Source organism: Varroa destructor, unplaced genomic scaffold, assembly GCF_002443255.2.
Source record: "Varroa destructor unplaced genomic scaffold, Vdes_3.0 BEIS01000004.1, whole genome shotgun sequence".
Classification (NCBI taxonomy): domain Eukaryota; kingdom Metazoa; phylum Arthropoda; class Arachnida; order Mesostigmata; family Varroidae; genus Varroa; species Varroa destructor.
The window spans coordinates 8,926,754-8,953,819 of record NW_019211457.1 but is presented as its reverse complement, the minus strand read 5'-3'; the positions used below and the strand labels follow the sequence as shown (position 1 = coordinate 8,953,819).

The 27,066-nt window shown below is 42.2% G+C and overlaps 1 protein-coding gene across 5 annotated transcripts in view; it reads left to right on the top strand.

The window, feature by feature from the left end:
* LOC111250345 (uncharacterized) overlaps positions 1 to 27,066 on the top strand; it is an 84,275-nt gene that overhangs the window by 1,643 nt on the left and 55,566 nt on the right. For 3 of the 5 annotated variants that reach the window (XM_086988272.1, XM_086988273.1, XM_086988271.1), the window contains exon 2: positions 15,627 to 17,560. In XM_086988272.1, coding sequence (XP_086844398.1) covers positions 15,627 to 17,560 — 1,934 coding nt within the window. Of the gene's footprint in view, positions 1 to 10,359; positions 11,660 to 15,626; positions 17,561 to 27,066 lie in introns of those variants that run through there. The other 2 variants (XM_022805454.2, XM_022805453.2) reach the window with 2 other exon arrangements.

The window sequence follows — 27,066 nt, the reverse complement described above, 5'->3', positions numbered from 1 at the left end:
ACCAAACTGCTAGTTTGCTAGTGGCCAATATCACTGTATGTACGTTTAAGTAGAGCTGTCGCATCGAACGAAGATATCAGATCACCTCATTAATATGGATTCCTAAAGCGAAAAAAAAAAAACCAAGCTTAAGAAGACATTTTGGTTCTTCTCGCTTGCGTACTTCCTCAGGCGGTGTCAGCGATTTTGACGCCACATTTATTTCGCGTCAACCTCGTCACAACATTGGCTTAATAACTATGTAAGCCTAACACAAGCACAGGTAGAATCCAATGGTCAAGCAAGCGCGTATGTTTAGCGATCGTAATCGCGGTGGCGCAAGTAGCAAGCTTAATAAAAAGCTATAGCAAATTAGCGCTCACCATATTCAGCGAGGCGTATTCCGTCTGTATAAGGTGCGAATCGCGTGGGGAAAGCTAGCGCAGGCCAGGCCTTAGGGTAGCATCAGCGCAGATCCTCAGCTATGTTACAGGGCCTCTTCGTCTTTACGGCATCTGTCGCGATAGACAAGGAGCTGCGATGAAGGAGGTCCATATTTGTTACCATACCGCTTACTATGCCGCGCTGCAGATGATAGCGTAGTGCATCACTGCAGATCTATGCCGGACTAAAGGGTGTATAAGGCCACAAAGGCTTCTTCGTCAGCTGGCGACAAACAATGCCCTTGCAAATGTTGTTATTCTATCGCACGGCATGCAGCCTATGAGAATTCTATTTAATGTAACATAGCATTCATAATATAATCAGTTGCACAGCACATGATTGAATGAAGTGATATTGAAGTATATATTCATTAAGTATTTATCTCAAGTGTATTGGGTCTAAGCTGATGTAAAACTGGGTTTGTCTATGACATAGTTCACGGATCTACGTAAACTGACAAGTATTTGTCCAGGTATATCAATATGCAGGCCCATGAGAAGACCACAGACTTTGTTAAACTGTGAATTATAATCTAATCTTATGTTGTGCTTAAATCTACGTTAGACATATATGTTGATTCCGTTAAGTAAGTAAATCATTGTGGTTAAAGCGCCTAAAATATTATGGTCATCATTGATTAATATACATAATTTCATATCTTTACTAAAAAATATACAAAACGTAACAGGTAAATGAAGTTTCATATTTCATAGACTCAAATATATGTCTATAACAGGTGAAGTCGAAGAAGTAAATGAAGTTTCATACTTCATAGACTCAAATATATGTCTATAACAGGTGAAGTCGAAAAAGTAAATGAAATTTCCATATATATAGCCTTTAATAGGATAACACACAGGTTATATTCTAAATCATTTTATATCAGCTTAGGGGGGTTCGTACTGCTCGTGCTTTTCGTTGTTGCTAAATCAAAGTAATGCTAATTCGCGATGGGGTGACCCGAAACGTTCCGTCGAGCAGGTGATAGCGCCATGTCCATACGTTGTCCTGTTTTGAATAGAAAATAGGCTATCTGCTATATATGTATTAATATTTTAGAGTGAATACGGGGCCTAAACAGGGTTTTTAGAGCATTTCTCGGTATGAGTTCTATATGATGTAAATGTGTGACGTAAGTTCTGCCTCGGATTATTATGCCAGACGCCAGAATGTATATTACGTGAGCCCCGTATTACCCTATAGGTATTCTAATTTCGCAGCCTTATTAACGCTTCAGCAGTTATGGCCAGCGTATCGGTGTCATGGCAACAAAGTATCAAGCCCATAACATTTTCCTGAATCTTGTACCCAGCTCTTTGAGCCTTCAGATATCGGTATCATTTCATTCCTACTCTTACGGCCTATTGAATGTGGCTTGATTACGGTAACCTTAATAGGACAGACATTGTTTTATTAACATCAATCTTAGCTTATCTTGTGAAATAGTGCCAGGTTGGTTGTGGGACAGATCGACTGTAATTTTGTTGATAGTGTTATATACTCAGAAACTACTGGTAGTATTGTGTTTATATATAAGGAGCGCCTCGGTATACGAACCAACCTTTGACACAAACCCTTATCCACCTATCGGAAAAATAGGACTTTAACAATTTGCAAAGCATATCTACAAGCTGACAACGTTCTTCATCGATCTTCATAAAAATGCCAGGCAATAATGTACCAAAAACTTCTCTTGTATCCAAGTGACGTAGCTAAATAACCGCTGCTTCCTTCGCAGCTACTCGCCGTGGCTATCTAAATTAAACATTGATTTTTGTTCGAAATAATCATGGTAACACTGTTAGAGCAACTTGTAGAACCTGTTTCCACCGTAAAAACCCGTCTACCGGACAACCTCACCAGACCCCGAGAGTTTGTACTGCCCTGTTCCATATACATGTTATAAAATCAATATATGCAATACAGCTTCCAAATCCGTTTTCTTCTCTATGCCCTCATCTAGTAAATAAGGCAATACTGCCGAAAGTCGTTCGTGTGTCGGCAACGTAACGCTCATCTATACTGATAATTTATCTATTTTCAACCAGTGAAAAATTCCCAGATACGCCCCGGATGAATAAACATGTTTTGTCCAAATGTTTACGCCCGTAAATTGTACTGCCATTTAAGCATGCTATGACACATAAGCGCGTTCACGTACGCATGAATTGTACTTGATGATCGCCTACGATAGTAGGCGATACGCAGTGTCATTGTATTTACACTTATACATAGAGTCCCATCATATCCAATTCTTAAGCATACGGCCGATCCCACGCTGCTTTCCAATTTGTTGCTTATTAAAGATGGATCTGAAACACTTAGCATCATTCGTTATGCGATACGACTTGACCTTTAGCGAAGATCTGTATACTTGCCATGGAAGAACTCTTCAACGAACCAGCTCGTTTAGAGAATTAGCAACTAACTATAATGGACAAACGAAGCGCAGAAATAGAAATCTACAAGCCAATAATAACAGATGGTGATTTGGACATAGAGTAATAGCCCATATGGTAAGGATTTTTCTTGCGTGCGGGGCCGGCGGGCAACACGAGCAAATCGTTTCTGAAATCATATAACGATTAAGGACAAAAGTCAATTTAAAATTTCCTCTTCTTACTTAAGGTTGTCTATGACTTTTCAGTAGAAATATCGTTAGTGTCATCCCAAAACAGCTTCGGTTGTAGGGAAAGTGGAGACATCAATAATCTATCCAGCGCGGCAGCTTAATTGTATGGAAAAGAGTGAGTTGTTGTCATATTAGTGGTATGATAACAATCAACTACGTCCAAAAAGCCGTCCTTAACTAATAGCGTTAGCCTTAGTATATCTGTAGCTATGCAGATAGAACTCTCTTGCCTGGGGCCATCATGGGTTCGTTCCTTTAGCAGGTCCTAATAAGTTTAAGTAGTTCTCTTTTCCTACTAGGCTAGATTCCTAGTGGAAGCACTCCTAGTCCTTGATGCTTCGCCTAAAAGGCCGATTCCAAGAGTCTGTTCACATATGACGAATAAATGCTAAATAAAGGAAACTAAAGATAATGAATATCTAATGGGAAAATAAAAAAATGTTAAAAACAGAATCAGATAAATAATAGGGCCAACCTGTCCGAGCTTGTCACCTGGAAGTTAAAACTATTCCAATATGATAGACGAGATAACTCGTTTCATTCAGATACGTAGAAAGGTTGTTAAAAACAACATATAGCTTAATAAAAATAAAACTATTTTTTTGCCAATTTAAAAAGCTAGTGCCGTACTGTCTCAATGAGGACTAGTGCATTATAAAATCTATTTATTCTAAACAGTTTGCGCCACGAGTATTCTGAAACGTCATAAACTTATCCTCAGTATTGCATAGCGGTATTAACTTCGTAAAACGTGGAACTACAACGGTTAGGACAACTTCGTAGTTTTTAAGCACCAGCGAAATGACGCTGCGTATCGCTTTTATACATTGAATCGCTGGTTCTACCTATCGATAGTGACTGGTCGTTGCATCAGACGACTTGTATATATAGCCTACTATTAGTTAACTGTATCATTGCCAAGCCAGCGTTGCGAGTGAGTCGTAGTTATAATTGAAATGATTATAGATTTCACTAATCAGACGGTCTGTTCATCAGTGAAGTAGATCCGAGTTTCTATGAAGTGGCTATCACGTGTTCTAAGCTTAATGATGGTTTTTTATTGTCAATCTGTAGTTGAGCCTTTTCGGGACAATCTGAAAAATAAGTCTCTAAGCCGTCCGTAGAGAATTGCTCCGATATGTGTTTCAGTCGATCTAAATCAAAATGTAATTTGCAATGTATGACATCCATACCTGTTATATTACATTATTTTCTTGTAATGTTTTGAACAAGTTTTCAGAGAATATTTCTAGTGATTTTCAACAGCAGCAGCAGCAGCAGCAGACATTTCTGGTAGAATTAAACGCTGTCATTGGGACTAGAGAATCTGTGATCGGTATCAGCATCTTTCTCTTGTTTTCTGAAGAAGTGTTAATTTATGGGATACGAGGCGTCCTGTGAAGTATACCCTGTCTACTAGCTGAAATATTAACAAGTGAGTCAGTCATACGATATCCCTTCTATGTTACCACGTGTATGCTGGCCGTGAAAATTTATTATAAAGCAGTAGAAAATTGCCATGTTGCCAAGGGCGCTTTGATTAGACTGCTAAATTCAGTGCGGCTGGATTTGAGGTTAGGCCCTTGCCTAGCCTAATCTTGTTGTAGCAATATCAATATTTTATATCCCTAAAATCTGAGAAAACGATCATTAGGTCGACGTTTTGGGTATCTGATTTGTCTTTGGGGGCTGCAGGCGGTAAGTGTAGCCTAACCAATGATGATAACCAGTATGACCATTCTGCTTCGATTGTCGTATTGATTTTCGTGTAGAATTTCATCTGAACCGTTCCGGCCGACGAACTAAAAATCTTTGCGCACCAGATTTTTCATAGCCGTAATCGCGTAATTATATTGAACCGCCACATTTCGGCCTGGCATCTATCTATCTGTCCGCAGGACTTGCAACCATATTGATGCTACTGTGCGTAGGGTTAGTCGTGGCCCTGGCGAACGTCATCCGCGTTAATTTTCCCGTTCGTTGATGCTCCATGACCGATTCGATTGGACTGGCGTACGTGTGTTTCTGACTATTTCTATTGTTACCGGAGCGTATAGCCATCATTGCGTGCAAGCCAATGGCCTACGATGCAATAGGAGACGTCTGGTAAAGGAGTCTAATACTATACATAAGCTATTCTATTATGTGTTGCATATGAAAAATCGTCGATTAATCACCAAACGAGCGTCAAGCTTGTTCACTGGAAAGCCCCGACCCAGTACAACTGTCGTTCTTGTACATTTGAGAAAAGGATGCGACGAGAAACAACACGATTCGCTCGTCTCGTCACAATTATAAAGCTCTCAATGCAGACTATCGCTATTTTAGTAAAACAACATAATAGCCTCTCACATTGGTGATTGGAGATGTATTGCAATTTGTATGGCATGAGAATGGATAACGACATAACTAAAAAAACACCGCTCAGAGAGGCCGATCGAAAACAATGGACGACCGGCACGACAGCTCCGTCGGCAGAGAATTTGTGCGCGAAGAACGTGTCCCTTCAGTGGATCTATTTACCTAAAGTATAATGGACTTCCGTGGCCAGACGGCTGCCGCCGCGATGTGCCACCTATACTAATAGAATTTTTGCCAACGCGAGTGAAGCTACATCAACTGTTACCGAAATATATCGGCTCGATTCGTATTATATAGGCACTTGGAGACGTTTTACTGGCAGCGTTCTGTTCACGTCATTTTGTATTTGGTCGAAATACGTAAAGTAATGAAAGTGTGAGCCGATGCTGGGGAACGAAATAATAATTGCGCAGTCTTGTGGTGCGAATGGCAGTGGTAGAAACGGGATCTAAGAGGAACCGAACTACGTATACAACGATCTTCATTGCCGTACTAAGCTTCTGCTCGTTTCAAACTTGGAATTCGCGTGAGGAAATTGAGCTTCCTTCATAGAGCGATTACGTTCAGTCTTGGACCGTTTTCAAAACGTTTTTTTTTTTCTTTTTTTTTTTTTTGGTGGGTAACGTTGGCGTGCGAAGGGCACTTGATTATATCATCTCTATTCCTCTGCCAAAACAAGTATAGCTTTCCAACAAGATTCAGTTCAGTATCTACAGTATGATCGTGTCTTAAAGAAAAAGTTGCGCGGAATAGGCAATCGCATTAAGTGCACAGCTATTGGCCCACTGCAAAGCTCTTTTGATCAAACAAGACAAAAACGGGTCTGTATACCAGAAACTGGCCTCTGGGTTAAGCATACATTGATCTGTTTCACAAAAGACGTGGGACACTCACAAATGCATTAATTGCGTGTTTTCGACATAAGGAAGACGCATTATAGCTAGACAGCATCGTAGAAACGCGCTCATTGACTAAAACTGCAATATATAGAAATACTAGATGAACACGAGCAATTCTAGTACTATAGGGATACATAGGGAGTTCGATGTGCGCGAAGAAAGAAATCGTGTTTCTACGAGTATCCACGCGTCCCGAGATCGGCCAGGAACGTATGTCACCTACATCCTATAGAAAAAAACGATTCTGCCGCTATTCGCCGATGTTCGTTGACGCAATATCAAAACTGTCCTGGCACTTCACAGGTCGGTTGCCATGGCCTGCTTGGCTAGACAGCGCATCAAACAAGATTAGCAACCTATTAAGATAGGCAGGAAAAAGCCGTCGCTGATAAACAGCTAGCCATATCGAGCGATTCTCGCAGAGGATGCGCTGTGGCCGAAAGCTACATCACCTACAACAATCACGGTACAATATCCTATAGAATACTACTACCTATATATATCACGGTATAATATTCGTTTTGTCAACCTTTCAAACTTGACAGTGATATGTCCTAAAGTGTATAGGAAATATGGAAAAAATCAAGCACGTATAATGAATAGCAATTGATCAATTATAATTGTTTGTTATTTGTCTGCTGTAAGTCGAGATTGAGCATTTTCCTTAATATTGACATAAGAGTTAGCAAGAATGAATAAATCACTCACAATTTACATTGTGTCTACGGTTGCTACCGACAACTGACTGACTATACTAGCTATGTGACCTAACAACGACGGCCTTGCGCCGCAGGATTAGAAGGACGGCGGAAAAGTGCCTTGCAATCAGATATTACGAGTGTGTCAGACATAGCGACAGGTTGCCACAGGCCACTGTGACTGGTCGAAACGGTCAGGTTGCAAATCAAGCGTTTTCATTCACAAATAATAATAATAATATAGTAGTAATAATATAGTAATAGTAATACACAAAATCCAGGCCAGACAGTCCTGTAAATCATTCGTCATTATTACTAAACTATAGAAGATTATCGATGGCACGCCTTGCTACGCCAGAGAACATCCAATGTCAATGGCAATTCGATAACTTGGTGAGGGGATTATTCATATCTGTACCATGAACTTGAAACTGCACCGATTGAAAGTTCTTCAAACTATTCACTCGAAATAGCCTCGTGTAATAGTAGATGATAATTTCTGTGTCCGGTTCGAGCATGGCCTGCTAAAGGAAAGGGGCTCTAAACAAGCCCAGCTATGAAATCGTACTCGCAGCGATAACCGAGGTGTGATCAGCATATATGTTTGATACGATTTTTTTGTTAGGTGCTTACATATAGATTTGCTTTTTAACCAACAGTTAGCTATTTCCCAGAGCACATAAAACAGCAAGGGCAAAACTGCAACAAAACAGAGCGTCGGGTCAGTGATATAAAAATTAGGACTAGATTCGGGCCTTCCGCCCAGCGCTGCGAATGCACGGGTAGAACAATACGAATTTATGAGCACGCGTTATTTTTAAAGGATGGCGGGCATCGAATTCAAGATAATCATCTTGTTGTTAACATAGGACGACTAGCTAAGCTTAAATGAAGAAATAGAATAGGCAATTCATGTACCATATATATACACCGTGCCGTCATGTATCTCTCTCTATTAGCAGGAAGGAGCAGCTAACGAGTATGCCTATATCGAACGTCTGGACACATCGTTTGTGGTGTAACGTAAACTCAGAATGCCTTGAGAATCTAATGAAACAGATATTTATTTTAGTTATTCCATCCAATAATTGACAAGGGAAAAAAACAAAAATAGTAATGATCATATGGCTGCAATGTCGCGCAATTCACTCATGCGTGCTGACAGGCTGACGCGTCGGTACCGTCCGCTGTGTATATGGCTGCGTGCCGCTAAGGGGAGACCTACTCGAAAAGTCGTCAGCTTCAAGATCTTGGGTGCTGTTTATGATTTACGAGGCCTCACAAATAAGCCGCATTGTACGATGCTTAAACCGTGAAGTTTTTTACGGTAATGAAGTGTTTTGCTAGGATTCGTACAGACCTTTTAAACTTAGCACCATAAAATAGCGCTAACCAGACCAAGTGGTAGTGCACAGTGCAGACACTACTATCTTTGTTTACAATATCGATGTATAACTTAGCCTATGACCAGGAGCAGGAACTTCGGCGACTTTTCATTTGAACGCGCCACAATATCCTGACTAATACTGCTGTGCTGTCGTTGTTTGCGCAGGGAGCCACTACAAATTATCTCTCGTAATATATACTACCTACTCCTTTTTTGTTTATGAATAAATAAACTGGCGGCCCTTGAGATTCAGTTACGTTGCAGGGGGACGATGGTTAAATGAATTCTAGGATCGAACACACGAATGCAAAATTAAGCTATATATCTGTAAAATAATACGGTAACAGTTAACATGAGACTTTTCCATTTGTTTCTTAGCTCTTTCCTTTCAAATGGCCGATGTTATATAGACAGTTGTCTAGATTACGATCGGACACCGCTTACTTCTTCGTATTATGTGCTAAGGTCGTTGTAGTGCTGCTTGTTATGCTACATGAATCAAGCCGGCGGATCGGTGAGAGTTGATGTTCGAAAAAAAAAAGGATATCCTCAAGGATATGGAGTTACGGTGTCCCTATAGGCTACTGGATATTCACCGAACTATTTAGCAAATATTAAATGACTGATAAACTGATGAAGCGATAAGGTTGCGCTCGTGGAACGCCCATGTTCGCATTACCGCATCTCTGGATGGATACGTTTCCCATCATTTGTAGGCTCTCTTGCTAGCAAGATCTTTTTCTAATTGATTCATCCTCGGCTTCGAATCGATCTTCACCTTGTCAGAGCTCTTGAATTGGCTCGATTTTGAAGTGATGCAATCGTTACGAGGTAAACAAACTAACCGGCAGGTAGCGCCACCTCACGCCACAGCAGCAAATTAAAATGGCTAAGCTCATTCAAGCACTTTAAAAAAAAGGCTGCTTTTTGGCTTAGTTGCGCCGTCTTCTTCGAAGACAGGGCTTGAATACACCACCGCCAACCTCTTGACGGATTCTGTCTTCACTCATAAATCTTACCGCATTTTTTTCTATTATTATTGTAGCTTTTGTCATGATTGAGGATGTGTGCAGCCGGCCCATCGATAACCGTGCTTGCTCGTTCCGTGCCACTTTCGACCAAGAGCGGCTTCGTTCACTGACCGTGAACAGTGTCGCTTCGACGCTTCTGAACCAACAACAGTAATAATTGTGTCTGCTTCCTTAAGAATTCGAGGAAGCTATATTAATTGCGCGGTGACCTATCAAATAAAGCTTACGTTTCCCTCAAACGAAACACTAGATCGGCTAGCGTGGCACACGCACTGATGACAAACGTGAAGATCGAGCAACGCGTAACAGAGCGAGGTCACAGTCGGCCATAAATCGGGAAACAATTTGAGAAAACATATTCATGTATATAGAATGTTGTATCCATGTGTCGTAAAAAATAACGACGACAATGAGGTCTTAGCGTCATAGCTATAGAACGTTTCAACAGTGATCACCATATGAGGCTCTTGCATTGGGAGTATCGGGCAACACAAACTTAGATATTGACAAACGCGGCGGAAAACGCCAACCGTTGACCCTTGAATTTGATCATTTAGTCCCGCATCAGTTGCCATTAAGACAACGGCGGTTAAATTTGATGGAACTTTGCGTGGGAAATCTCCATTAGTTTTGCTTAGAAAAGGTTTTTTCGTCGACTAAAACACGTCGGTATGATTGTTGAAGCTGTTATTACTACATTGATAACAATCTGGCAAGCTTACCAATGAGCTTTATGCGCATGAAGGTTATGGTCATGCTGACAACAACGAGTAGTGGCGCAGTTTTTATGTAGCCCATGCTGTACGTGACAATATTTCCACGTTATCGTAAATTATGGCATTAGCAGTAAAGTGGTCGTACTATTATCGCTAACAGTCGTATTAGCGGCGGCCGTGAGAGCACTAGCTCATCGTTTGCCGCTACCAATTCTCGTACCGACTCTCCCAACTCGACGAGAGTAGCTGTTTGTCTCGTTCTTGACCAGCAAGTATTGCCCACAGCCCCAACGCTTGTCGCTGGGAAGAGTCTTAGCGGGCAGTGGCCACCAGTATAGCTACGACTATTGTTGCCGCGACGTTTGCCCAGGAGTCCCCAAGCGACATAAGCTAGGTTTTTTACGACAGCTTTCGTCGCCAAGCTGAGTGGTAATGAGTTTGGTCGTTACTGTCCAAAAGCCCTACTGAGTATTCGCCAACGCGCTTTACGCTTGTCATTGTCGCATACAAGATGTGTATCCGCTAATCGCCGACCGCAAAAAGCGGGCTGAAAAAAATCGGACGCATGCAAATGCCAGCGGGCAAATGAGCAGTCGACGCAAAGGTATCATCAGCGGAAGCGGCAGCGAAGATTGCGGTACTAAGTGTCGTAGACGTCTGGAAAGCGGTGTTGTAATGTAAATTCGAAGCTGATTTACGAAGATACGCCGTTGTCATTCAAATCTCAGAAGCTACCAGCAGCGCGTAGTAGATGCCAGCATGAATGGCGGTCGATTATAGATATAATTAACAGAAGACTTCACAATTAGTGAATACCTGGGAAAAGAGCTTTGTTAATTAAAAGGAGTGCTTATACTTGCGTATTCTTACGGAAATATCCATTGATTCAGTCTAAATTCGCCGCATTGGAACAGTTACGTGGATCGTTGCTATGTATGTGGAGAGCGAGCATTCTGCGCTTTTTATAGTTTGAGATCTGATACTGTATGTAATACTATGCAAAAAAAAGCCACTGATCGTTACGGAGTTGTAAAATCGTGATGTAGCTATTAACGTAACGCTTTCGCAGGTGCCAACTAGTCCCAGGATAAACTAGCATATTGCCTATCTCGTGGCATTTGTCCGGTCGGCTTTTTGAAAGTTAGTTCACGACCGACAAGGATTTGTTCGTTCTTGACTGCTGGAAAAGGTTTCTCTCAATCAACGACGCACAAATGCACAGACGGACGTATCTTGTGTGGGTGATGGATTCTGGAAAAGCTTTTCCACTGGATTTAGAATAGACCAGAAATCACGAACGAAAAAATAAGACAGAATAATCGAAAGATCGATTCGAACCTAGATACTCGTGTGATTCGCCAAATTAATCAAGTGACTACCCCAAAAAACGTCAGCGTGACGTGGTTGTGCCATAACGTTGGATCTTCTACATACAGTTGGCGGAATGTAGTCTGTGCTGTCATTGTTTAGTAATAGCGTTTCGTAACTCCGTGGCAATGGATATAAAAGGCGGTGAGTGATCACACAGAACCGAGATTTCGTAAGCATTTGGCCGAACACTACCAGACGAAGCCTTAGCCAAATATATAGCACACCGCTCACTACTACCAGCTGTGGGGTGATCTTCATCTTGAGTACTTTAAATCTATGAGAAACTACAAGGAATAGAAGACGGCCATCTTTCATATTATGTTTAGGTTTGCTCGTTTGTTGGATGCCCCGCTGTCTGTTAGCAAAAGTTTACCTTTTTTCCTTAGCAGACTACGGGTAAGGAAAAGTGTGTCCATATACCAAGATTATAGAATTTTGAGTTGTCAGATGAGAACAGAATCCTATAATGTTATGAATGAACAAACACTTTACCTATATTCCTATATAATACGAATTTAAAGTAAGTCTCTACATAGAATTCGATACTTTGCTCACCTTTCAGTCGTGCAGTGAAACAGTGTCACATATCATTATAGATTACTACCTGTCAGACATCCTTAGTTTCCTTTTACCTCTGAAAGGCCTGAGCTTAGACGAAATTACGGCCAGCGTCACTTAACATTGATTGCATCCATTAATGAGGCGCGTGGTAAACTTGCAAGGCGACAACCTAACGCATCTGTCCCCAAAGGATTTCCGACCTTACTACCCCTCAGTAATTATGTGCATCTATCGGCATGTTTGTGGGCATAGACAGCTCGTGTATTGTTGTGCTCGATCGGAGGTCTCGATTGCCCTAGGCGTGCAGTAGTACAGGTATAATAGTGCAAGAATTAGGTCTGTATTAGGTATACGCGTGTCTATAATATACTGGAAATGATGGCTTGGACGACTAAACTGTAGCAGATGATTCATACTGAACAGCGCGTGTGAAATAAAGCGAACAAAGTAAGAGTATGATAGGTCTTGCTATTCAACGGAACTCATTTGGGTAACATTTCAGAGACGCAGGTCTAAATAATAAAACTGGGTTTTGAACGACACAGTTCATCGAAATAGGCTTCTTTTCAACATTAACTAACTTTTCGATCGCGGTAGTATCTTCTAATACGAGATGCTAGATACAGGTAGACATAGATATATAGTTACAATGCACCAAGCTTGTTAATAGTATAACAATATGCGTTCGTTAAAGCCGATTTCATAAGAAAGGATAATTTATTTATGTTAATATTATGTTTACGGCTATCGAGGCCACACTCCTCTAAACAGAGATGATTTCTGTCACCACTAAGGTCTTTCCACCTTTCCTTAGTAGGGGATCTAATTGTTCCCTACTTCTTCCCAGTGACCAGATCTTTTTTATAATAATCTTATTTTCAAATTTTTCTGTCCGCTTCCAGTATTCACAGTCGGTCCGATCATTTCAAAATTAATCTCGTTAGAAAGCTTGAGGCCTCAATGGAGGGCCTACACGTTTATGGCTCCTGTATTGATAATACGTTCGAACACGAATTGTCTAACACTGCGCAATTATGTGTAAATATGTTAACGTAACTTCAGCACTGTTAGTAATTTTGTACGAAAAGAACTTTCAGAAATCATGTAATCTGCGTAATTATTTATATCATCGCATCAGCTTCTGGTATGAATAGAAAACATTTTAAAAGAAGAAAATTGAAATTACGTTGTTCCCTGAGGGTTTCCAGTGTACAACTTTGCGCAGTTTTTTCCCTTTTATGTTGAACAAGGATTAGGATTAAATCGGTTTGGTTCGTTTATCTCCGCGTTTATGTACCTCGCGTTGGGAACTTTATATCAATAAGAACGGTGCTCTGAACTGCGTAAATGAAGTGCCTTAAGTGAATCAGTCTGTCGTAAGGCCAGTCGGTTGCATTTCCTAACTGTGAGGCCGATGGCCATAAATATGAACTCTTATCGCTTAGTGAGCGAAAATCATCACACTTCTTTCTCGAAACACCGCTTAGGTAGCCACGCTCATCTGTTCGGTCCTTCTCCCCTAATCCTATCCGAAAACCGGTCTATACTTTACCATTACCATTGAACACCTGCTACCATTAGGTCAAGCTTGGTTGAGCTGAGTTGGATTGACTATGTTCCGTCTAGCTACGCAGATCTAATTGAATGGACGCGGTTCACTACGACAGTGAATACTAGCGATGCTGCTAGCGATAGGTCTCGATGCGAACCTAGCATCTGTGGGAAGACGAATGGTACAGATGACTCAAAATATTAATAATAAATGTCTGGCAGGAAAGAATACTCGAATTGCTGGCAGAATTAAGAGAAACTCAAGAGGTAGCTGGCTTCTAGCAGTTGTGCTAGAACCACCGGAACTAGTGGTAAATAGCAGCTTATACTAGCTATGCTATATCTATCTCGCTTACGACGGTCGGATGAACGCTGTTCGTCGCCAATAGGTAATAAAAGAGTTTCTCGTTAATTATATAGTTGGTCGATGGGAACTAGAGTGTCGGTGCCAGGTTCCGAGAAATTACGTGGACGTCTGTAGTCATCTAAAGCAGTTTTACCGTTACTCTTTATCTCGCTTTTGCTTGGAATATCTCAGCTGTGGCTACCTATAACTCCGGCCGCTTATGCGCCACACCTTACTTGCCCTAGCCCGCTTTGTATTGCCGTAGCCCTGCGTCTCTGTGCGCCTCTGTGACCATGTACCTGGCCTACTAATCGATTCAGGCTTGTCTTGTGCAGCGGCCACAAAAGGGTCCCTGGGAGACCAGGCGGTTTAGCTGTACTGTGTGAGCCACATTAGTGGCCCCATTGCAACAGGACTATGTACCAACACAACGTAATGAAACGATTCTACGAAGCTGACTATAGATCCAACCGTCCATCAGCTGTCCTAACGTCCTTGGGGGCCCTAGAATATTGCTATGCACTGTTGAGCTACCCTTGTTTACAAGTTCGATATACATATTAATCTGAATCCGAAAATCGGACACTTTTTCCGTCGCTGTCGTTATGTTCCTGCTGTTCGACGAATATTTTTCTTTTTTCAAGTAAACGGTCTAATACGTTTAGCTATCTTTGTGAGCTTTACTATTTGACGTTAAATGGGATCCGTTGTGAGATTCGAGGGTGTTTACATTGTAGCTGCCGTTTTTATACGGCCTACTGCATCTACAATAGCAGCATCTAGTTGAAAAATGCAGTAAGCTAGTTTGTGATTTATCCTCGACCTAGGAGCCGAGGCCACCTCTTCATCCCCAGCTCCATGACGGTTTCGGCAGTACCGTCAACGCCTCAAGGCGACAGGCAAGCATGCCAAACCAGCTGAAGTTTAGTACGAATATTCTTAAAGGATCCATAGCGAGGATGAGGTGTGGCTTCCGCTGGTCTCACGTGTCGATGACAACAGGCAGTCAAAGAAAGCCGACGGAACCAAGGAAAATTCAGCAAAACTTGCTAGAAAAAACGGTCAACGTCGTCCCTACCGCCTTCACTCGAAAAAGCAAAATGACTCATAGGAGTATTCCACGATGATTGTTGCTTCATAGTTTTCTTCAGCTAGTTACGGTTTTGCTGCAGTCACCATTCTTGTTGTACATATATGTCGTATGTATATATGGGACCTTCTGTCCTTTTTGTGCCGCATGCCGTACACGTTCTTAGAAGAGTTAGAGGAAAAGTGAAAGTAAGAAGAAGTTCAGATACAATTGACGGTGAACGAAATACAGAAGAAGATCTAAAGTGAATAAACAAGTGAACTTCGTTTCAATTCCTGAATTCGACTCCGGCGTGGAAAAGATAACCGTCGAGCTAGAAGAAAAAGTTCTCTGCGGGTAAAAGCAGTGGCTTACAGCCGGCACGATTTACCCTCCTACGTGAATGAGAGTTCAAAAGACTAGGGCAAGATTGGGGTCCTTCTCACCGCATATGTTGTGATGTTTGTTGTACCTGTAGAGGTAGAAACAATTACCAAACAATACCAAGTACCAATTACCAACAATACCAAAAATGAATGATGGCGAGAATTTGATTAATTCTGTTCGGTTTGAATTTTCAGGTAATATTGTTCAAGGGCAACCAGATTCTGAGCAGTTAAACTCTCATACCTTTCCGAAACTGCCCGTATATGCAACAATTGGCCGTCGCAGCATGGCTCGCGTCCATCTGGCACAGGGTTTCGAGACGCCGATATGGACCGGGAGTCCTCAAGGAGTTGTTTGTTTTACCACGTCGTCACCTTCGTCGAAGGCCGGCGCTTTCACTGAAAGAAAAAATTCGAAGCGATGGTCCTTCTATGGAGGCAGTGGCAACAGTAAGCGGGACTCGTCTTCTCACAACGGAAATGATAAAATGACTTCCCGAAAAAAAGGAAATAAGTCACACGAGCACAGGAATGGGGTAAATGGCGTCAGCGGGAATGGAAAGTGTCCGCCTCCATCACCCCTGCGGCTCACTCCAGAGCCGGAAGATATCACCGATAGATTATGCTTACGGCGGCGTTGGACGACGCGTGAGAGTTCTAAACGACCCGTAAACGTGTTTGAGCCGCAGACACATGATGGGGACGATACCGAACCTGGTAAAAAAATACCCCTATGGAAGGCAGTTAATGCTAATATAAGCTCTGAGGATAATCCTGTAGTCCCAGTTTCTAGCCAAAGCTTAATGTACTCTTGGAAAGGGAAGGAATCTCCGCCCGATGTTCCGGACTCACGGCAAATCCTATCCGACGACCCCGTTAGCTCGTTAATGCGATCACCCAAACCAACTCGAAGTTTATCCGTGGAATCGACAATAAGTACCAGTGGCTCATCGACGATTAGTAACACCCGAAGTCTTTCGTTGAGGCGAACGAATTGTCCATCACTGCTAGGTTCCTACCTCGCATCGTCCGAGGGCAATGACGGCGATGACGACAAAAGCGGCAGCGCATTAGCATTAATTCGAAAAAAACCCTCCTTGAGAAAGATCGAACTTCCAAAACTTGAAAACCATATGCCAAGCCTTGACCAAGTGAAAGCCTTACTCCTTGAGGAGGCCCGCAATTTGTCAGATACCGTCCGCGCAATACCGATGCCCTCACGTCCCTCTTCATCTCAGGAGGGTACTGCTGACCTGTCGTTAGCCAAACGTGTAGGAGCTGCATCGTCAACTTCGAATCTGCTAGCGAAACTGTCCGGCAGCTTTGTCACTAATTCTGACACAATCTCGCCCGACCAGAAACACAAAGTAATATCTGTTCCAGTAATTCAGACCATGCCTTTATTGCATCGTAACCATTCGCTCAAATTGCACGACCGACCCAATAGCAACTTCAAACCTTTGATTCGACGCAAGCCTACCATTTATAATGGGAAGCTTAATCAAAACAATTCTGCGGAAGGTGCGGATGTACGGCCAACTAGCAAACCGAATTCGGTGACTAGTACAGTTATCTCGGATGCCCCACAGAGGCTTACCTCGCGCAGCTCAAATTCGAGCGATTCACAATGCGCAGCATTATCCTCATTGTCAGCATCGACGACCTCGTCTTTATACACCGAAAGAGGTGCTTCTGATCAGCAGCCGCTATTGTCGGCGTTGACAAGCAATGACGATCGAAATAGGCCAGTCGATATTAGACATGACATAGACGACGTGCTTATTATGGATCTTCTGAAAAATCTTAATATTAATGCTAACGAAAAGAATTTGCTGAGGCAAACATCGAAACAGCGTCAATGCCAATGCATTAGTCCACCACCATCGATTCAAGAACAGAGGAGTCGCGGGAAGACAGTGGCGTCTGCCTCCATCAAACACCAGCAGGGTCTCCATTGCATTGTGCCCATAGAAGACCCTCACTCATCCGGCAATACGGTTTTGACCAATAGTGAAAATGAGCAAGATGCTCAGGATTATGCTGACGCGTCCTCGGTTCAACGGCCTTCTTACGATCCGAGCGTCTCAAGTTCAGGCCCCAGTATCAGCTCTGACCTTTTACTGGACAAGGTAAGCAGCAGCGAATTAAGACTAAGAGATTTTTTTGATTGAAATATAACGTTTTAGCTTATTCAACCAATCCCTATAGATGCTTGCATACAGTATCCAGTCAATAGCCTTGTTTTTATGTCGATATGGCAAATATACTAGGTTGCTCCGATGCCTGAGATTTTAAATAATTTCTTTTGTACTAATATCTGTCCACTATCAGGAAAAACAAAAATAACTAGCCCCTTTTCGTCTACACGAAGGACGCAAAAACATGCTGGCCTGAACTCAATAAGGTTACCTCGAAGTTAAGATATGCGAATAGGTTTTTACGTTAAAAGGGGCACAACCTTTTCCATTTGTCCAAGCGCAGAGACCGAACGAATTAGCAGCTATTTTTAAACGAATCCAACGCCACTATAGATAGCGTTTTATATTTTACCTGACTTTATTTTTGTCTATTCATTCAAATATACGAACAACAAGCATTACATATTGTACCCTTGAGAACAGCATCAAGCTGCAGGCATTTTGCAACTTCCATTCTGCGCGTGATTGTCTCTTGCCGGCACACGCCTTCAAGTGAAGTCTCTCTTTTCGGAGAGCGTGCGCCGAACGCGTTCGGCCATACAGGTAGACGTGGACACGCCGTGAATCGCTCTGCAAACAGAAGCCTTTTTTCTCCGCCTTCTGTGGTGTTTCAGTCAAAACTCGACTTGCTACTTATCTCACGATCGCAACCTAAAAGCCAGCCTCACATTCATCTGGATCTGCCCTGGCTCTTCGTCCATGACCTTTTGCTCATGCTCATATACAGCGCGTCTCGAAGTATACGTTGAGCTTTCTCACTTTAGGGTTCGGGCAGCACCTTAGCTTTAAACGCCAGGATACTATTACCACTACCAAACGATAGGAGAAAGTAACAACGATAACGAGACTTCTTTTAGAATGTCGTCAAGGGGACGTCTGGCGTCTGTTCAGGGAGTACTTAGACGCCCCACGGCGTCATTTCGTATTCTTACGAGTAGGTCGTGGCATTGCAGAAGCGCAAGAAAGCGTTATTCGTATATAATGCACAAGCCAGCTTAACGACGACGCTCGAGCCTGCCTTTCACATGCTGTGTAAGTGTGATGCATCCTGATATATATCTGCTGTTACGCATTGACGCTAACCTTTTTGGGCAGCGCGATTGGGCGTCTTTGCAACGCTAACGTCAAAATGGCGTACATATGACACAGAAGCATTGCTACGAATACGTAGGAGGGTTGAAGATTAGTCTTACTATCGATAAGGACATTGAGATATATTCTGAAAGTAGGTTTTTATAAATATGCACCCATACATTTTACAAGGCCCGGTATCTCGTCAATGTGATCAACTACTTTTTTCGTATCTCACTACGTTTATTTATCCTCTCAACGGCATGTACTAAACCTACTAAGCCTCTAGTTTGGAGAAACTTGGCAAAACTTTCTATAGAGCCCTGTAAGTGATATTGAAGCCCTCTAGTTCTACGCCTTTCTACGAATGTAGAAATCTTTATTGAGCGAGATAATTTATAATATAATTGATTGTCCATTTTTAGATATTTGAACTCTAATTTATAGTCCAGTTTGTCAAAGATTTTGAAAAAATCTAAATAAACCCAGTTAATTTTAAGGCCAAATGTAATGCAATATATAGGTATATATATGCGTGTAAATAAATTGCGAATTGGCTGGTAGTAATGTTGCGGCCGGTGTTTCAAGAAAATGCTAGCGTAACATTACAATGCTCGAATAATTTAGGCGATTATGCGCCATCAGCTTTGTAAAGCATGAAGGACGTCTCATAAACAGTAGCACGTGCATAGGCGTACCTTTGTGTAAGCTGACATGAAGATCACCCGGGTTAATACTGCTCGAGAGCACTTACGATCAAATTAATACCCGCTCAAACGAAGACTCTCCCGCATGTAAATTCTATAGCAGACCAAAAATGCTAGCGTAAGCAAAAACACCTATATCCGGATCTTTCACTGAATCGTCCTGCTTACACACTGTTCCCGCTTGTTATTTGGACTAATTTTTTAAAATGGCATGTAGTCCAAAGGGGCTTAAATATAGAAAGAGCAAGTTTTTCCGGATCATTTTTTGGTCTGGTACGCCATCGTTTTATGCCCCTTGTTAAAATATTATATTATCTTGGCTTTCTGCAAAGGATGTGTCTTAGGTTTGTCCTAACTAAGCCTTAAGCTAAAGTTCATGGTGATCCGAGGACAGTTTCAGAAGAAGAGCGATCAGATTAAAAAAGACAAAAAAATGTATATGGAATAGTAGAAGTTCTGATTGTTTAACATGACAGTTTGAATCAATAACTAAAAAATCGTTACTTTACTTTTAAATAGAATTTAAATAATTGAAAAAATTCCGCAAAGGTTGAGTTGTTTTTATGGTGTAGTTGGGTTTCCGTTTACCAAACAGCGAACGAGATCGTGAAAATTTAAAAAAAATGGTTGATTTATGGTTAAAACTAATTCTGAATGATCTGCTACTAACTGCTATTAGAACATACTCATAGAACGTATTCACGAAGAATTCTGTCCCAGAGAGGCTCCTGCAAGGTGGAAACCATTTTGAATTGGGTTGTCGTATGCCCTTTTGGATATACATGCATTAGGAGAAAAGGCGGTGCTTGCGATAAGTTGAAGGACCATTTGTTGGGAGCCATCTGGAATCGCACGTTCTTTAAAGGAATAGTGTAATCGCTTGGCATGTAGCAGTTTGTCGCTGAGCAGCATACGATCAAAGGTGACATGTAGGATACAGTTGCCGGTCCCACAATTAACTGTTTCTCCGACTCTCGTGACAATACGGAAAGCAAGTGGAAGTAACGTGGAAAAATGCTCACAGACGTTATAAACGTACTTCGTTTATACATATATGAAATAGGTAAAGTCTAATTGTTATTAGAACCTTCCTACAAAAACCTGATGATTGTATTTGCTCCTATGGGCTATCTTTTAGGTCATCATTACATAAAGGTTTATGGAAAAGTTTATCTGAAAAGCAGGAAACAAAACTTGGAAAAGTTCTGCAGATCCGGAAAAGCCCGAACTGGCCTCAAATAGAAATTCTAGTAGTAAGTAGATAAGGGGTACAGAAAAAGAAACCTCATCGTGGAAAAAAATGTAAAGGACTTTTTACGTCGGTTTTTTACATCCTCCATATGACAACAGATATTTTCTTGGAAATCACCTTCATCTCTTCTTCGAAGGCACCGCATTCATTCATTACTGTCACGTTCTGCTTATGAAAGTTAAAAAGTGTAGACGGGATGCTAAGTTCTGACACTACTGACTGTATAACCTCGGATGCATTTCTACCCTCGTAGAAGCTTTTAGGTTATGTGGACGCGGTAATTTTATGAGCCGGATTTGTCATGGGTTTTCCGGCACCGTTAACCGGCAGGTTAAATAGAACCATCCTTGCAAGTGACAATTCTCAGTGACCTATTACAGTTCGCACTCCTCGATACATTGAAGGGGCTATGCACCTCGCAACCTGGCTGTTTCTGCTACTGCCGCCATCCCCAAAAAAGTAATGTCGCCCTGTAGCAGCACGACCCGTATGGATAAATTGGAAAGGGACAAGGGACTCTGACTCCGCTGATTCTGCAGATGCTGAAGAATCAGCGTCCACAACGTCCACGACGTTTAAATAAAGAGACACGATAGAGAAATAAAGGAAAGCAGCGAAGCATCCAATCTATGCTGGCTCTGGATATCCAGAAGAAATATTTACTAAGAAAGCTTAGGGGTTCTGCATGTCCAAGAAGCTCCCAGGAGGGCAACATTGATAATGAGGTAGTGTCGATGGTTTTCTAACGGATCTAATGTTTCGCCTGCTGCTGCACTTATTACTTTGCTACCTATGCAGTTGTATACGACCCACTGATACGGCGCCATAGCGCTAAGAAGGATTGCCAGTGACGAAACGACTATCCTACTTCGCGACAAATCTAGATATATATATATTACTGAGGTTCATTGTATTAAAAAAAAAGTCGCCTACCGCAGGAAGCTTAGATAATGTAGTATTACGAACATTAGCGAAATGAAAAGACTGAAATTACAAATTCGTTGTCCGTTCGGCAAAGACGGTTCGTTTAGAATCGGAGTTAATTGGAGCTAAACAGTTAAAGCTACAACTACTACAAGGAAACTTTGAAGCCCATCTATTCTATTATAACAAGATATATAAGGTTTTTGTCTATCGTATATTATATGCTTCCAACCATTGCCTTTCGACCATCATCATTATTATTTTGTTTGCAGGGCGACGCTCGCGTCACCAAGACCGCAACCATCATTTCGCATCACTTGTGAGCTCGACGAGCAGAACTCGTAAAATTGCTTTCGTCCTAACGACGTCACTATCTATTCAGCTTCAATTTTTTTGAAGCCGCGTTCAATTTATTTTTCGAAAAAAAAAAAAAAAAAAAAAAAAAAAAGATATTGGAGACCGAAAGGTAGGTGCAAATGAAGATCGATGCATTTCTATGATTACGCCACCCATAAACCCTTAGCGATTCCGTGTCGAACGACATCCGCTAGCGAAATAGCTATCAACACCTAAGATACTGTACGGTATTGCAGATTGATTGTTTCGCCTGTTTCTCACGATATTTTTGCTGACGTGTGCAGCCGCTAGGGGGCATACGAGTATGCCGCGCATGGGGAAAACAACAACTTTAACACGATGAGTTTTCTTCTGCGCGCCAATTTTTTAAACGTCTCTGACAGGAGCGATACTGTAACGATATACGTTGAATCAGCTTGTATCTAGCTTGAAGTCGGGATTAAAAAGACGATTTGTCCACACGACGTTTGGACAGCATTTGCACGTTGCACTCTACAATGAGAGAAAGGCCAGACAATGGGAAAGAGAGCCGATCCTAACTGACTCTTAGAGATAGATACCTATTTATGTATTCAGTGGTAATAGAGAAAGTTGTCTTACGAAACACAGTATTAAATAACGGTGATTCTAGTTAGAAAGTGCAGAGTCATATAGCTTTGCTTGGGATGCTGGATTGTAACTCAATAGCTGGAGCAATGGCTAATGGTTTTCACAGGTCGATGGCACACTGGCGCTGTCGGACTAGGACATGGTTCGAAATAGCTTATAGACTCTAGTTCAGCTGTGTATATGTGTGTTGTGCGTTACCTGTTTTTCTTTGTTCTGTTGGCCATCAATAATCAACGGCTGTAGATTTGAAAATTCTGGATATGGACAAAGAGACTTTGAATAATGCATAGTGTTTGAGGGAATTCGATGATTGTTAATCATCCCTCTGTGAAACTTTCCAGATCCAATGATCTCCAACGGCTGTTTCAGATACTGCGTACCATTGTTGCCCATTTAGCAATGCAGAAACAGAAATGTATTTTTACCATGTATGCAGCTATTAACTGTTGGACGTGTGCAACATTGCAAATGACATGCACAATGTGTGCGGCATGTAGTAAGCATGGGGGTCTGGTACAGGCCGAAGAGTCGACAGGAGCGAGCACTTCGGCGCACACAGTATGAATAAAGAAACAGGTATGATCTGGGCCCTGAAATGAGAAGAATATTATGTCGTAACTAGGAAACTATCGGTCTGGATTTAATTTTATTGAACATATGGAAAACATCTATTGTTTGACAGTGATTACTGTATATCCTTCAATCAGTGTAAACATATTCACTTTGGACATCGGTCAAACCCTAAATGTTATGAGGATATGCTCTGTGTTATAGATAGCAGCGTACTGTGTATACATGTGAGACGAGTTTAAAATTCATTTTTTGTAATTTCTAAAGTTGAAGAATGCAGCAACGACTAAAATTGTAATGTTTAATTATTTAATAAAAAAAAAAATGCCCTAAAGGTAACTTAATGTCCGACAGCCTAATATAAAACTTGCTGAAACAGATTTGGTAAATATGTTTACTTTGTAAGAGCTAGAAATGCGTACTCCTCACGTAAAGCCAGATTACAAAGAATTTTGCTAAAAATATAGTTATTATTCGGTTTTTAGATGGTCACTTACTGTCGGGAGAATAAACAAAGTACCGCAACTAATCATCGCACATATATATATTTGTATATAGCACAACTAAATAAGGATGTTATTGTTTCAAGGTTATCAACAAGTTATTGTTATTCCAATATTAATGCCCTTACACGCTAATTTACAATAGACGTTTCACCCCATTGTCAGCGCATCTCTGTAACTTAAGCCGACCAAGATCCTATCCAATTATGACATTCTTACCTCGTGGATTAAGACATGTCTCTGCAATAGTAGAACACCCTATGTTAATATAAACGCAAAGGCGATATCGGCAGGACCACCAGATATATCTACCAATGGGGTCATCGGGTCTGGCCTCGCTGTTCGCGGAATGTCACCCTGTCCCTGCTTAAAGTCGATTGCCGCGCTCTTGCACAAGCTCCTGTAGCCTGTAGGCTATTCAGAATTTACCGTTCTCCCCTATCCGGTTCGTCCTTGTTCTCTCTATGTGGCAGAAGCCCGTCACTATATCAGCCTCTCTTTCTTTAACAAGGTCCCGACCCTTCCCTCTGCCTCTTTCTCTTCGCTTCGACAAATTAATACTGAAAAAGCCCATATGATGACCGTCAATTAGTTCGCGGACACCAGGTTATAACGGCGGCAGGTTCGCGGCGTTTTTGTCATTTAACGATAGTGATAAAGCCCGCTGCGTCGTCTGTGCGCTAGCCCCGAAAGACAGGTTCGATCGGACCAATAGAAATACCGCCGGTACTCGAAAATATTGGCGTACGTCGTAACTGCATAAGCCTAACCGTCCTTACCTACAAACCCAGCCAAGAACTAATATGAGGCACGAAACTGAATGCGCTAGAGACGGCTTCAGGATACAATCATCCATCACTTTGCGCGAGCGAGTTCTCATTCCATTTCAACCGCAGCCGTCGCCGCCGCCGGCACGCCCTGCTCACTTCACTTACGCTTTTTGGCGCACTAACAGCTCATTTCATAGAGCTACTGATGCAAGGGACGATTTCGTTCCTTAGAACAATAGGGTCGTCGTCGGGGTGAAACCCGCTTGCTACGACACCTTGCAGACCCGAATCATCAGTGGCCTTGGTCCCGCCATCGCCGTAATCGTTTCTCCCAACACCGATCCATCTCCGCCGCCCACGATATTCGAGATCCAAATAGCCTTACACTTATCGCCAAAGGCGCCGTAAGAGGGCGCTGTTTCGGCTGGGTACACAGAGGGAGGACCCTCGCGCTCTGCCGCCATGCTGGCTAAGGCCCTCAGCATGGTGAGCTAGTGCCGACATAAAGAAGCGGATTTTAATGAAACCACCTGCATACATATGAACCGGGCGAAAAAGACTAGAAGAACACGAACTACATTACGCTATACAAAAGTGTATATTTATGGATAAACAGACTTGGCTGTTCAGGTCTGTTTCACCTGACTTGGTGCATAACAGATACGAGCACTATACCAAAGACAAAAATCTTCTTTGCTCTTTTACTATATTATTTCTCGAATAAGCTTAAACGCACATCTATTATAGTTAAATATCTAACAGAGACTCAATCCCCAATACCTTATCGTTGTGTCCTACAACAGTAAAATTTAAAAGACAATAGGACTTATACAAGGCGTATCACTAGCATAATCATCATCAGCGTAGCTGCGGCCAGGCCTTTTGCCACCAGGCCTGTTATGTTTTCTGTGTGTGCGCGGTTTTGTTGTCCGAACTATTCCAGGAACACCGACCTCCTCCTCTCCCCTAACAGACTCTCCACCTAGAATCTTCACGGATATGATGTATGGAGACCCTTCGAATGCGGCTGAGAACGTAGACCGCCTGGCGTTCAGGTGGTCTGCATGAAGAAAAAGGTAAGGACTAAAACCAACTCGACCAGACATATCGATACGTTAAAATATCTTTCCACGTTCAAGGACTGATTACCGCCAGTCGTCTGTGTCGTTCCTCGAACAAACGAAGCTATCGGGGTTCGAGCAGAGAGCAACGATACTGATATCACACCTGCACGTTTCTGCCTTCTTTATCATTAGCCATAGTAGCAATACAAATTGCAAAACCTTGTGAAAAACGCCCTCAGTATTGAGGTGTCAAATACGACAAATCAGTGGCCGTTCGCCACCGTCCTGCTCCTAACGGATACGACGAACTTAACTCTGGTTCAGCCAATAACGTCACATTGTTCGATATATCTGTAGCACCTTTATCAATAGCGTCGCTGAAAGGCGTTCATCTAAACGAAAAGATTCAAGCTTCTAGTCGAAATGATGATTAAAAAATGACTGAGGTTTGAGGTATCAACTCCACCGCAGAGCTTTGTCACAGCGTTCATTTGCCGTGTTGTGTTTACGTGTGTCTTGTGAAGTGCTAGTATCGAAGAGTGCTTGTCATTTGTCATGTGTACTTAGAATGAAGGAAATAACCGCTGAGATCATACATCGATCAGCGTCTGCGCACTGGATATATCAATTCGTAAACCGTGATCTACCATAGCGTATATACTCGGGTTTTATTTATTAGAAAAGTTAACAAACAGAAATTTCAGTGTAGCTCGTTAAAATCATCCGCCGTCGATTGCGCTTGAATTAGCCTGCCAACTTTGTTGTATCAGTTCGGCTTGGTCGCCATTATCGGAGTACACACAAAATTCATCCATTCTACGACTTTTTCGGGCATCCACGTCGTCATCATTGTCGCTGTGAAGGCATCAGGTACCCGCATAAAGCACTATCGTTAAGCACGAATGAATAAATAGTTGAAAATAACTTCACTGTTTTCCTTGCGAATGCCTGCGCGTTTCGGGGATGTCACACTGGATCTATATATTCGCTGTTCACAATCACCCTTGATTTCTACTCGCATCATGAGCTTCTTGTCCAACTTCGGAATGAGTAAGTAGGCCGACGCTATCGTCCCATTCATCACGGCATACCGCCTGCTATTGTCCTGAGCGAGTCCATGTGCGCGCATACGTGCATGCGGAACTTCTTCTAGATCTCTCTCGTTTCGGTCGTAGACTGGTTACCGCAGATGATGGATGACGAGTATCGCCAAATCGCGCTTGCCTGCCCCACCGCCTAGACGACGGCAATTTCTGCTGAGTACGTTGCTACGGCTGTTCATTGTACGTGCTCGCCGATCCCCAAGGAGTGGAAGGTACAGATAAGTTCACTAGGCTATCTCATGGAGAGTGGTTAGCTGGCAATCGAATGACGGAAGAACTGCCCCGTCCAGGAAGATGATTCAGTAGCGATGGTTTCAAGGCCTGACAAGTTCTTATATCCACCGTGACTATCTAGCCGTCGACCATAGTTAGACAATATGTGCGACATTTGATCGTCTCAAAGGAAACAATAATCACACGCTTATACCGAAAAATCATTACGGCCTCGATTCCGTTCTCTCTCGCTCGTTAACAGTTGCTTCCAGATCACAATTGGCTTATCATTGT